This window comes from Dendrobates tinctorius, unplaced genomic scaffold (genome assembly GCF_039654945.1).
Source record: "Dendrobates tinctorius isolate UK_male_01 unplaced genomic scaffold, ASM3965494v1 ptg000135l, whole genome shotgun sequence".
Taxonomy (NCBI): domain Eukaryota; kingdom Metazoa; phylum Chordata; class Amphibia; order Anura; family Dendrobatidae; genus Dendrobates; species Dendrobates tinctorius.
The window spans coordinates 10219234-10232708 of NW_027361803.1; the positions used below are offsets into that span (position 1 = coordinate 10219234).

At 47.5% G+C, this 13475-nt stretch overlaps 1 protein-coding gene across 1 annotated transcript in view; it reads right to left on the reverse strand.

The window, feature by feature from the left end:
- Window positions 1–13475, reverse strand: part of ADAMTS12 (ADAM metallopeptidase with thrombospondin type 1 motif 12) — a 609414-nt gene that overhangs the window by 43718 nt on the left and 552221 nt on the right. Inside the window, exons 22-23 of the mRNA XM_073543900.1 lie at window positions 2656–2808; window positions 191–364 (exon numbers count right to left, since the gene is read on the reverse strand). Coding sequence (XP_073400001.1) covers window positions 191–364; window positions 2656–2808 — 327 coding nt within the window. The remainder of the gene's footprint in view (window positions 1–190; window positions 365–2655; window positions 2809–13475) is intronic.

Consider the following 13475-nt stretch of genomic DNA (forward strand, 5'->3'; position numbering starts at 1 on the left):
GGCGGCCATATATACTGTATATATACACATAGAGCTTAAACATCTTTCGACAGAGTACCTCTCGTTTCAGGATAGCCAAAGTCAAGCAGAAAGTTAAGAAAGGACATGTATAAAGGTTGTATACTGCTACCGTGATGCGCAGCATTCAATATTACACGGATCACATGTCTATGTGTTTTCGGCACACTACCTCGCTCCACGGCTTGGCGAGCCACGACAGGCACGGTTCTGGATTACAGGAGACGTTCTGCAGCGGGCTGTGCCCGGGAGACTGACAGTGGAAGGGTCTCAGGGGGCGGTTTTCACGGATATCCATGCACTGGACCTCTCGGGTCATAAATCCACCGCCGCAATTAGCCGAGCACTGCGTGATAAATGAGATACACAAGGGTTGTAGTATATAGATATGTGTCCTGAGATGGAGAGAAATATGGAGGACATTGATAGGTACACGCCGACAGCGCTAGTGATGGAGGATGACAAGGCGGACCACCGCGATCACCATTTTGCTCAGTTTGCTTTTGGTCCAGCCGATTCATACATCAATATATTATTTCCATGGCCGGAGATCCAATTCTGTGATACCGAGCTCCAAACCTCCTGCTGAGAAACTTGCACCTTAACCCTCCCCCCCCCCCCCGAGGACCGGGCACATTTTTAGCTTTAGTTTTTTTCCCCAACAGCCATAACATCAGATCAGGGAGCAAAAAATATTCCCATCAATAGAAAAATGAAACATTTAAGAAGTGAAGAAAAATTTAAAAATCCGTAAAATAAAAAAAAAAAAAAATTTACTCTTGTTGCTATTTTCCAAGACTTACAGGTCTTGGAAAATAGCAACAAGAGTAAACTTTTTTTTTTTTTACGGATTTTTAAATTTTTCTTCACTTCTTAAATGTTTCATTTTTCTATTGATGGGAATATTTTTTGCTCCCTGATCTGATGTTTTTATCGATACGATGTTTTGATCGCCTCTTATTGCAATTATTTTTTTAAAGTGTTATGGCGGCCCAAAAAAAAAAAAAAACGCAATTCTGACGTTTAGATTTTATTTCTCATTACGTCATTTAGCAATCAGGTTAATTGATTTTTATATTTTGATAGATCGGACTTTTCAAGCTATGGAGATACCACAAATGTAATTTTTTTTATTTTTTTTTATTTTTTAATGAATAAACTTTAAAATATTTTTTTTTTAAATTTTTACTGAATTTCTTTGTCCCTCCTGGGCACTTGAGCCTGTGATCGTCTGACTGAGTGCAGGATTGTGTTTTTCTCTGTGCAGCTGACTGTATTTTTTATCTGCAGCATTGGGGTAAATATGACGTTGTGATCTCTTTTTATTGCATTTTTGGGGACGTTACTGTAACTAAAAAACAGCAATTCTGCCGCTCCAATTTTCTTTTTTCCGTTTCCGTTGTTTGGGTTCAGTAACTTTATCTTTTCACAGATGCAGTAATACAGAATGTGTTATTTTTCTTCCTAATTATTTTATTTTTGAAGTAAAAATATAAAAAGATATATAATTTTTGTATGTTTTAAGAACTATTTTTTTTTTATTTAGGATCATAGGACCTACAATAGTTTGGTTCTTTCCATATAGCGACATTAATAATCCCCCATGACGTCCACCACAGGCTGGGATTAATAAGAGAACCCAGGGGGCAGTGTCAGGGGGGATTGAGCGGCCCCAGCTATCGTGGCTGAGTGGTGGGGGGCGAAGGAGGCCAGGACACACGCACGGCAGCCAAAACCATTTAAATGGCGCTGTCAATGACTGACAGCAGTGTCTAAATGGTTAAACAGCAGCTATTGGAGCTGTTACAGGCAGGTGTTGGCTGTGTAACACAGAGGGCATCCGCCCTGTACGGAGTGCGCTCAGCTCCTGACTCTGCTCCCTATACGTTCACCTTAACCCCTCGATGCACATGTAAATCAAGGTGCACAAAGGGGCTAAAGAGTGCGCTGCACTGAATACATACTGAACGCCATGTGAAGGGAGCGCCCTCTAGTGGCGACTTCAGGCAGCTAAGAGGAGTTCATTTAACTTTCTGCACTGGGGATTTGGAGCTCACATCCAAAAATAAAAAAAATAAAAATAAAGGTAAGTAATATAGTTAAAAAGGACAATATTGGGGATAAAAAAGGCAAAAATTCACTTTAAAGGACATTTTTTACATACAGAATTTGTATGGCGGTGTAAGCGCTGGTCCTAAAGACGGCACATTTGTTACAGCAATCCGATGTGACATACATGAGAAATCCATCTTGCCGTTATCACCGTATTAGTATGATGACACAGTCGTTTTCATATACTTCGGCCGTGTCGGTGCCTGTAGAAAGGACACTTTCCATGTAGAGATCCCATGTGGCAGCCATCAGGAATCTAATGTGGAAGTCATATGCAAATCAGGCTGGAGGTGCACTGGGGGCGTGTCAATTCACATGTCCTGTGTCTTCAAAGTGCAGTGACCCGCCCCCAGTGCACCTCCAGCCTGATTTGCATATGACTTCCACATTAGATTTCTGATGGCTGCCACATGGGATCTCTACATGGAAAGTGGCCTTTCTACAGGCGCCGACACGGCCGAAGGATAGGAAAAAGGACAGAATCGTGATAATAGCACGGTGACAATAGCGGCACATAACCCGCACCTTGCTCCAGTTCCCGGGTCGCCAGTGCGCACACGGACGGAGGTGACATCTTCGGGCAGGATCCGGCTTTTTCACGCGTCCACAGTCGTCTTCGTGTCCTGTGCTGCAGACCACGGGCCTCCAGTACGCACCCACGCCGCATGTCGTAGAGCACTGAAACAAAAGGGGATCTCATCAGCTCAAGGACAACACAGAAGGAGAACAGGAGCAGCTTTTTTATAAGTTTCCAAAAATGAGGGCTGGTCCACATCCAGAATTCCCAGTTATGGTAACCGCCATGTGCCGGTATGAGCAACATGCCACGAAAATCCTCCTCCTATAATCACCACTAGAGGGAGCTCAGAGCACAGAGATCTCTAGACCTGTACAGTCCTATGGCAAATGGGACAGGAGAGAAGCAACAAGAACATTATAGGGGAAACCCGAAAACCCGTCACTCTTCACTAAGGTTGTGTGTACATGAAATGTGCGATTATAAAAGAAAAAAATATTTGAGTTGTTTTTTTTTTTCCATTCAGTATGAATGTTCCATTGGAGGCCGCCATATGTTTTCTTCTGAGTAACTGTGACACTTACACAAAGGCTACAGGAAAGTAAGGATCTGACCCCATCTGCCATGCTGTGGACGTGGCGGACCGTACAGGGCTGTGGGTGGCAGGGGGTTAATAGTAGGGTGGATGGTAGTAGCCTGGTGAGCAGCGCTGCCAGCCACCAATACAGGGGAAGGAGCTGCGATGGGATCACTAACAACATCCTCCCCACCTACATACAGCAGAGTAGGAGGCGAGATGTCCCACCAGGGGGCGCAGTCTCCCCACATTTGCAGGAATAGTCTTACAAGTTTGCATTATTGCATTCCAATCCAAATGTGAGCTCCCTCTAGTGGCAAAGAGTGGGAAATATGTAAAATGAGTGTTTATTTTTCAAATGTTTTAAATTGTAATATATATATAATATGATTTAAGAACACATGAAGCAGACATTATTGGCATTAATGCTGTGATATTTTATAAGTAATTCATATCTTTTTTCTGACAATCCCTTTTATTACATTTTTTGTTAGATTAATTGAACAAGTATGTAACACCAGAGGGCGCCATAACAAGTATGTAACACCAGGGGGCACCATAACAAGTATGTAACACCAGGGGGGGGCATAACTAGTATGCAACACCAGGGGGTGCCATAACTAGTATGTAACACCAGGGGGTGCCATAACAAGTATGTAACAGCAGGAGGCGCCATAACAAGTATGTAACAGCAGGGGGCGCCATAACAAGTATGTAACAGCAGGGGGCGCCATAACAAGAAAGTAACAGGAGTAGGCGCCATAACAAGTATGTAACACCAGGGGGAGCAATAACATGTATGTAAAACCAGGAGGCACCATAACACGTATGTAACACCAGGGGGCGCCATAACAAGTATGTATCACCAGGAGGCGCCATAAACAAGTATGTAACAGCAGGAGGCGCCATAACAATTATGTATCACCAGGGGGCGCCATAACAAGTATGTAACAGGAGGAGGCGCCATAACAAGAATGTAACAGCAGGGGGCGCCGTAACAAGTATGTAACACCAGGGGGCGCCATAACAAATATGTAACAGCAGGGGGCACCATAACAAGAATGCAACACCAGGGGGAGCCATAACAAGTATGTAACATCAGGGGGGGCCATAACAAGTATGTAGCAGCAGGGGGCGCCATAACAAGTATGTAACAGCAGGGGGCGCCATAACAAGAATGTGACACCAGGAGGCGCCATAACACGTACGTAACAGCAGGGGGAGCCATAACAAGTATGTAACACCAGGGGGCGCCATAAAAAGTATGTAAGAGCAGGGTGCACCATAACAAGTATGTAAAAGCAGGGGGTGTCATAACAAGAATGCAACACCAGGGGACGCCATAACAAGTATGTAACACCAGGGGGTGCCATAACTAGTATGTAACACCAGAGGGCACTATAACAAGTATGTAACAGCAGGGGGAGCCATAACAAATGTGTAACACCAGGAGGTGCCATAACTAGTGTGTAACACCAGAGGGTGCCACAACAAGTATGTAACAGCAAGGGGCGCCATAATAAGTATGTAACACCAGGGGGCGCCATAACAAGTATGTAATAGCAGGGGGCGCCATAATAAGTATGTAACAGGAGGAGGCGCCATAACAAGCATGTAACAGCAGGGGGCACCATAACAAGTATTTAACAGCAGGGGTGCCATAACAAGTATGTAACAGCAAGGGGCGCCATAATAAGTATGTAACACCAGGGGGCGCCATAACAAGTATGTAACAGCAGGGGGCGCCATAATAAGTATGTAACAGGAGGAGGCGCCATAACAAGTATGTAACAGCAGGGGGTGCCATAACAAGTATGTAACACCAGGGGGCAGCATAACTAGTATGCAACACCAGGGGGCGCCATAACAAGTATGTAACACCAGGGGGTGCCAAAACACGTATGTAAAACCTGGAGGCGCCATAACACGCATGTAACACCAGGGGGCGCCATAACAAGTATGTATCACCAGGAGGCTCCATAAACAAGTATGTAACAGCAGGGGCGCCATAACACGTATGCAACACCAGGGGGCGCCATAACAATTATGTATCACCAGGGGGCGCCATAACAAGTATGTAACAGGAGGAGGCGCCATAACAAGTATGTAACAGCAGGGGGCGCCGTAACAAGTATGTAACACCAGGGGGCGCCATAACAAATATGTAACAGCAGGGGGCACCATAACAAGAATGCAACACCAGGGGGCGCCATAAACAAGTATGTAACATCAGGGGGGGCCATAACAAGTATATAACAGCAGGGGTGTCATAACAAGTATGTAACAGCAAGGGGAGCCATAACAAGTATGTAACACCAGGGGGCGCCATAACAAGTATGTAACAGCAGGGGGCGCCATAATAAGTATGTAACAGGAGGAGGCGCCATAACAAGTATGTAACAGCAGGGGGTGCCAAAACAAGTATGTAACACCAGGGGGCGGCATATCTAGTATGCAACACCAGGGGGCGCCATAACAAGTATGTAACACCAGGGGGTGCCATAACTAGTATGTAACACCAGGGGGCGCCATATCAAGTATTTAACAGCAGGGGGCGCCATAATAAGTATGTAACAGGAGGAGGCGCCATAACAAGCATGTAACAGCAGGGGGCGCCATAACAAGTATTTAACAGCAGGGGTGCCATAACAAGTATGTAACAGCAAGGGGCGCCATAATAAGTATGTAACACCAGGGGGCGCCATAACAAGTATGTAACAGCAGGGGGCGCCATAATAAGTATGTAACAGGAGGAGGCGCCATAACAAGTATGTAACAGCAGGGGGTGCCATAACAAGTATGTAACACCAGGGGGCGGCATAACTAGTATGCAACACCAGGGGGCGCCATAACAAGTATGTAACACCAGGGGGTGCCAAAACACGTATGTAAAACCTGGAGGCGCCATAACACGCATGTAACACCAGGGGGCGCCATAACAAGTATGTATCACCAGGAGGCTCCATAAACAAGTATGTAACAGAAGGGGCGCCATAACACGTATGCAACACCAGGGGGCGCCATAACAATTATGTATCACCAGGGGGCGCCATAACAAGTATGTAACAGGAGGAGGCGCCATAACAAGTATGTAACAGCAGGGGGCGCCGTAACAAGTATGTAACACCAGGGGGCGCCATAACAAATATGTAACAGCAGGGGGCACCATAACAAGAATGCAACACCAGGGGGCGCCATAAACAAGTATGTAACATCAGGGGGGCCATAACAAGTATATAACAGCAGGGGTGTCATAACAAGTATGTAACAGCAAGGGGCGCCATAATAAGTATGTAACACCAGGGGGCGCCATAACAAGTATGTAACAGCAGGGGGCGCCATAATAAGTATGTAACAGGAGGAGGCGCCATAACAAGTATGTAACAGCAGGGGGTGCCAAAACAAGTATGTAACACCAGGGGGCGGCATATCTAGTATGCAACACCAGGGGGCGCCATAACAAGTATGTAACACCAGGGGGTGCCATAACTAGTATGTAACACCAGGGGGCGCCATATCAAGTATTTAACAGCAGGGGGCGCCATAATAAGTATGTAACAGGAGGAGGCGCCATAACAAGCATGTAACAGCAGGGGGAGCCATAACAAGTATTTAACAGCAGGGGTGCCATAACAAGTATGTAACAGCAAGGGGCGCCATAATAAGTATGTAACACCAGGGGGCGCCATAACAAGTATGTAACAGCAGGGGGCGCCATAATAAGTATGTAACAGGAGGAGGCGCCATAACAAGTATGTAACAGCTGGGGGTGCCATAACAAGTATGTAACACCAGGGGGCGGCATAACTAGTATGCAACACCAGGGGGCGCAATAACAAGTATGTAACAGCAGGAGGTGCCATAACAAGTATGTAACAGCAGGAGGCGCCATAACAAGTATGTAACAGCAGGGGGTGCCATAACAAGTATGTAACAGCAGGGGGCGCCATAACAAGAAAGTAACAGGAGTAGGCGACATAACAAGTATGTAACACCAAGGGGCGCCATAACACGTATGTAAAATCTGGAGGCGCCATAACACGCATGTAACACCAGGGGGCGCCATAACAAGTATGTATCACCAGGAGGCGCCATAAACAAGTATGTAACAGCAGGGGCGCCATAACACGTATGCAACACCAGGGGGCGCCATAACAATTATGTATCACCAGGGGGCGCCATAACAAGTATGTAACATGAGGAGGCGCCATAACAAGTATGTAAAAGCAGGGGGCGCCGTAACAAGTATGTAACAACAGGGGGCGCCATAACAAATATGTAACAGCAGGGGGCACCATAACAAGAATGCAACACCAGGGGGCGCCATAAACAAGTATGTAACATCAGGGGGGGCCATAACAAGTATATAACAGCAGGGGGCGCCATAACAAGTATGTAACAGCAGGGGGCTCCATAACAAGAATGTGACACCAGGAGGCGCCATAACACGTACGTAACAGCAGGGGGCGCCATAACAAGTATGTAACACCAGGGGGCGCCATAAAAAGTATGTAAGAGCAGGGTGCACCATAACAAGTATGTAAAAGCAGGGGGTGCCATAACAAGAATGCAACACCAGGGGGTGCCATAACTAGTATGTAACACCAGAGGGCACTATAACAGGTATGTAACAGCAGGGGGAGCCATAACAAGTGTCTAACACCAGGGGGTGCCATAACTAGTATGTAACAGCAGGAGGCGCCATAACAAGTATGTAACAGCAGGGGGCGCCATAACAAGTATGTAACACCAGGGGGTGCCATAACTAGTATGTAACACCAGAGGGCACTATAACAAGTATGTAACAGCAGGGGGAGCCATAACAAGTGTGTAACACCAGGAGGTGCCATAACTAGTGTGTAACAGCAAGGGGCGCCATAGCAAGTATGTAACAGCAGGGGGCGCCATAATAAGTATGTAACACCAGGGGGCGCCACAACAAGTATGTAACAGCAGGGGGCGCCATAATAAGTATGTAACAGGAGGAGGCGCCATAACAAGCATGTAACAGCAGGGGGCGCCATAACAAGTATTTAACAGCAGGGGTGCCATAACAAGTATGTAACAGCAAGGGGCGCCATAATAAGTATGTAACACCAGGGGGCGCCATAACAAGTATGTAACAGCAGGGGGCGAAATAATAAGTATGTAACAGGAGGAGGCGCCATAACAAGTATGTAACAGCAGGGGGTGCCATAACAAGTATTTAACAGCAGGGGGTGCCATAACAAGTATTTAACACCAGAGGGTGCCATAACAAGTATGTAACAGCAGGGGGTGCCATAACAAGAATGCAACACCAGGGGGCGCCATAACAAATATGTTACAGCAGGGGGCGCCATAACAAGTATGTAACAGGAGGAGGCGTCATAACAAGTATGTAACACCAGGGGGCACCATAACAAATATGTTACAGCAGGAGGCGCCATAATAAATATGTTACAGCAGGAGGCGCCATAAACAAGTATGTAACAGCAGGAGGCACCATACCAAGTATATAACAGCAGGGGGCGCCATAACAAGTATGCAACACCAGGGGGCGCCATAACTAGTATGCAACACCAGGGGGAGCCATAACAAGTATGTAACACCAGGGGGCGCCATAACTAGTATGTAACACCAGGGGGCGCCATAACAAGTATATAACAGAAGGGGCTGCCATAACAAGTATGTAACACCAGGGGGCGCCTCAACAAGTATGTATCACCAGGAGGCGCCATAACAAGTATGCAACACCAGGGGGCGCCATAACAAGTATTGAACAGCAGGGTGCATCATAACAAGTATGTAACAGCAGGAGGCACCACAAAAAGAATGTAACAGGAGGAGGCGCCATAACAAGTATGTAACAGCAGGGGGTGCCATAACAAGAATGTAATAGGAGGAGGCGCCATAACAAATATGTAACAGCAGGAGGCGCCATAACAAGTATGTAACAGCAGGAGGCGCCATAACAAGTATGTAACAGCAGGGGGCGCCATAACAAGAATGTAACAGGAGTAGGTGCCATAACAAGTATGTAACACCAGGGGGCGCCATAACACGTATGTAAAACCAGGAGGCGCCATAACACGTATGTAACACCAGGGGGCGCCATAACAAGCATGTATCACCAGGGGGCGCCATAACAAGAATGTAATAGGAGGAGGCGCCATAACAAATATGTAACAGCAGGAGGCGCCATAACAAGTATGTAACAGCAGGAGGCACCACAAAAAGAATGTAACAGGAGGAGGCGCCATAACAAGTATGTAACAGCAGGGGGTGCCATAACAAGAATGTAATAGGAGGAGGCGCCATAACAAATATGTAACAGCAGGAGGCGCCATAACAAGTATGTAACAGCAGGAGGCGCCATAACAAGTATGTAACAGCAGGGGGCGCCATAACAAGAATGTAACAGGAGTAGGTGCCATAACAAGTATGTAACACCAGGGGGCGCCATAACACGTATGTAAAACCAGGAGGCGCCATAACACGTATGTAACACCAGGGGGCGCCATAACAAGCATGTATCACCAGGGGGCGCCATAACAAGTATGTAACAGGAGGAGGCGCAATAACAAGAATGTAACAACAGGGGGCACCATAACACGTATGTAACACCAGGGGGCGCCATAACACGTATGTAACACCAGGGCGCGCCATAACAAGTATGTTACACCAGGAGGCGCCATAACAAGTATGTAACAGCAGGGGGCGCCATAACAAGTATGTAACAGCAGGGTGTGCCATAACTAGTATGTAACACCAGAGGGCGCCATAAAAAGTATGTAACACCAGGGTGCACCATAACAAGTATGTAACAGCAGGGGGCGCCATAACAAGAATGCAACACCAGGGGATGCCATAACAAGTATGTAACACCAGGGGGCGCCATAACAAGTATGTTACAGCAGGGGGCGCCATAACAAGTATGTAACAGCTGGGGGCGCCATAACAAGAATGCAACACCAGGGGGGCCATAACAAGTATGTACCATCAGGGGGCTCCATAACAAGTATGTAACAGCAGGGGGCGCCATAACAAGTATGTAACAGCAGGGGGAGCCATAACAAGAATGTGACACCAGTAGGCGCCATAACACGTACGTAACAGCAGGGGGCGCCATAACAAGTATGTAACACCAGGGTGCGCCATAAAAAATATGTAAGACCAGGGTGCACCATAACAAGTATGTAAAAGCAGGGGGCGCCATAACAAGAATGCAACACCAGGGGGTGCCATAACAAGTATGTAACAGCAAGGGGCGCCATAACAAGTGTGTAACACCAGAGGGTGCCACAACAAGTATGTAACAGCAAGGGGCGCCATAAGTATGTAACACCAGGGGGCGCCATAACAAGTATGTAACAGCAGGGGGCGCCATAATAAGTATGTAACAGGAGGAGGCGCTATAACAAGCATGTAACAGCAGGGGGGCGATATAACAAGTATGTAACAGCAGGGGGTGCCATAACAAGTATTTAACAGCAGGGGGTGCCAGAAGAAGTATTTAACACCAGAGGGTGCCGTAACAAGTATGCAACAGCAGGGTGCACCATAACAAGTATGTAACAGCAGGGGGCGCCATAACAAGTATTTAACAGCAGGGGGTGCCATAACAAGTATTTATCACCAGAGGGTTCCATAACAAGTATGTAACAGCAGGGTGCACCATAACAAGTATGTAACAGCAGGGGGCGCCATAACAAGAATGCAACACCAGGAGGCGCCATAACAAGCGTGTAACACCAGAGGGTGCCACAACAAGTGTTTAACAGCAAGGGGGGCCATAATAAGTATGTAACACCAGAGGGTGCCATAACAAGTATTTAACAGCAGGGTGCACCATAACAAGTATGTAACAGGAGGAGGCGCCATAACCATTATGTAACAGCAGGGGGCGCCTGTCATGATTTGTAGTCTTGCCCTGTCCTGTATTTTGTATAATAGGTCATTTAACTTTCCTCTGATTCATTTGCTGTAAATTAACCATGTCTCCTTCCCCCAATACTTTGCAATGTCTTGTGATGTACCTGGACCATAATCTAATTTAGGCTTGTGTCAACAGCTAGTGGAACTTTGGCTATTGTTTTCCTAAGCAGAAGATAGTCTACAGGATGTGTATTGTAGGTTAAGTGGAGCCCTTACATTTCTAGAATCTTCTGATGGACCAAACCATTGAATAGTAGGTGTGACCCCTACCCCCCTTCAGATGGACTGATCCCAGGAGCCCTGACCATACATTCTTGCTTTAAGATCAGATGTGAGTTGGATGCTAAAAGAGAAGGATGAGGCTGTCTGAGGAAGCTTCGGCCTCTGTGTGATCGTGGTGGATTTCTGGGACTCTTAAAGGACTATGGTTTTGTGATCTGGCACAAGGATTGTCGGGAGGTGCCCCCGAATCAGTTTCCTGTGGACTTATTTTGGGACTCTGCAAATTACCTTCGTGTTGTTCCTGTTTTTTGGTCAATAAATCTGTTGGATTATTCCCAGGCCTGTTGTCCCTCCTTGCTCTGGAGAATACTCCCGTCACAAACTGGTTGGCAGCGGTGGGATCAGAGCAGAAGAAATGGAGGACAACGGCCCATCAACTTCTGGAACCAGAGCCTCAGAGTACAAGAACTGGACTGCAAAGAACCTACAAACAAAGGCCCGTGAACTGGGAGTCAGCTACAAGGGACTCTCCAAGGAGCAGCTGATTGAAGCTTTGGAAGCAGTTCGCCTGCAAGATGATGCTGAGGAAGGATCCTCACAGCAAAGAGAGGAAAGGCGGCAGTCGGAGGTAAATACCCAAAAAAGTCAGTGGGTTGTGTGGTACGAGGAGGAGATGGCCTTACTGGGAGAAGAGGCTACCATAGAAGATAAGAGGGAGGTCATGCGCACAGCCAAGGAGAGGCAGCGCAGGATGGAGGAGAGGGCAATGCTGGAGAGGGAGATCGCTTTGGAGGCAGCGAGAAGCTCCAGACAGACTGTACCCACAGCATCCCCCATGAGGGAACTCCCCAGAGTGTCCCGCAAAGACTTCAAGCCGTTTAATGAGGCTTCCGGTGACATTGAGGGCTTCTTCCTGGACTTTGAGCATCAGTGTCGATTAATGGAAGTCCCGGAAAGGGAGCGCGTCCGACATCTTGTGGGGCTCTTAGAGGGTGGAGCTGCCGCAGCCTATAGAGCTATGGACCCTCGGTGGAACTGTGAGTATGCAGAGATTAAACGGACTGTTCTAGAACATTATGCTGTGACCCCAGACACTTACAGGACCCAGTTTCGTACTTTAGCCTGTAATGAGGAAGTGTCTTTCAAGATGTATGCCCACAGACTCAAACAAATATGTAATCGCTGGCTGGAGGCAGAGGAGGCCTTAACCTGGAACACCTGTCTCCAGGTTATCCTAAAAGAACAATTTTTTGCCCAGTGCCCCGCTGAGATCAGGGAATGGGTGCGTGAGAGGAAACCTGCTACAGTGGAAGAAGCTGCATCTCTCGCTGATGAGGCTCTCACCATCAAGCCTCGGTGGAGAGTTCTGTTGGAGGATGGAGAGAGGCCTACCAGCTCCACAACACCGGTGGCCCCCAGTTCTTCTGTCCCCATTGTTCCCCGTTCCTCTGAGCCACCACCTCGTGTTGATACCTGTGTTAATGTGCCTCCTGTTGCTTCCACTGCGTTTTCTGGAATACGACGAGGAGAGGAAGTAGCAGAGCGCAGGTGTTATGGTTGTGGGCATCCGGGGCATCTGCAGGCCTCATGTCCAGCCAGCTCATGGAGGAATCGTCCTCAAACCCCTACAGCACCTTCAGGTGGGAGCCGACCGGCAGGTTCCCTTACTCCTCGCCCAAGAGGACGCATTGGATGGAGTGAGACACAGCACAGATGCTATCGATGTGGGCAGCCGGGGCATCTGCAAGCCTCCTGCCCAGCTGTTCAAATGAGGATTGATCCTGTACCCAATCATATTATTAATTATGTACAGCCAAGTGCCATGGAGGAAGACGTGTCACCACTAAGTGAGGACTGGCCTAGTGCCTCACCCACCCATGTTGCACCACTAGGAGTTTATGGTGTGCGACCCGCAGCTATGACGACTTCAGCTCATCGAGGTAAGCACTTGCAGGAGGTCGTGCTGGATGGACAAAGACTTGTTGGATTTTGTGACTCAGGAGCTTTCCTCACGCTGGCTGATCCCCGAGTGGTTCGGCCTGAGGCAATCCATAGAGGACCTGGAATTGTCATTGAACTGGCTGGTGGACAATGGAGGACTATTCCCACAGC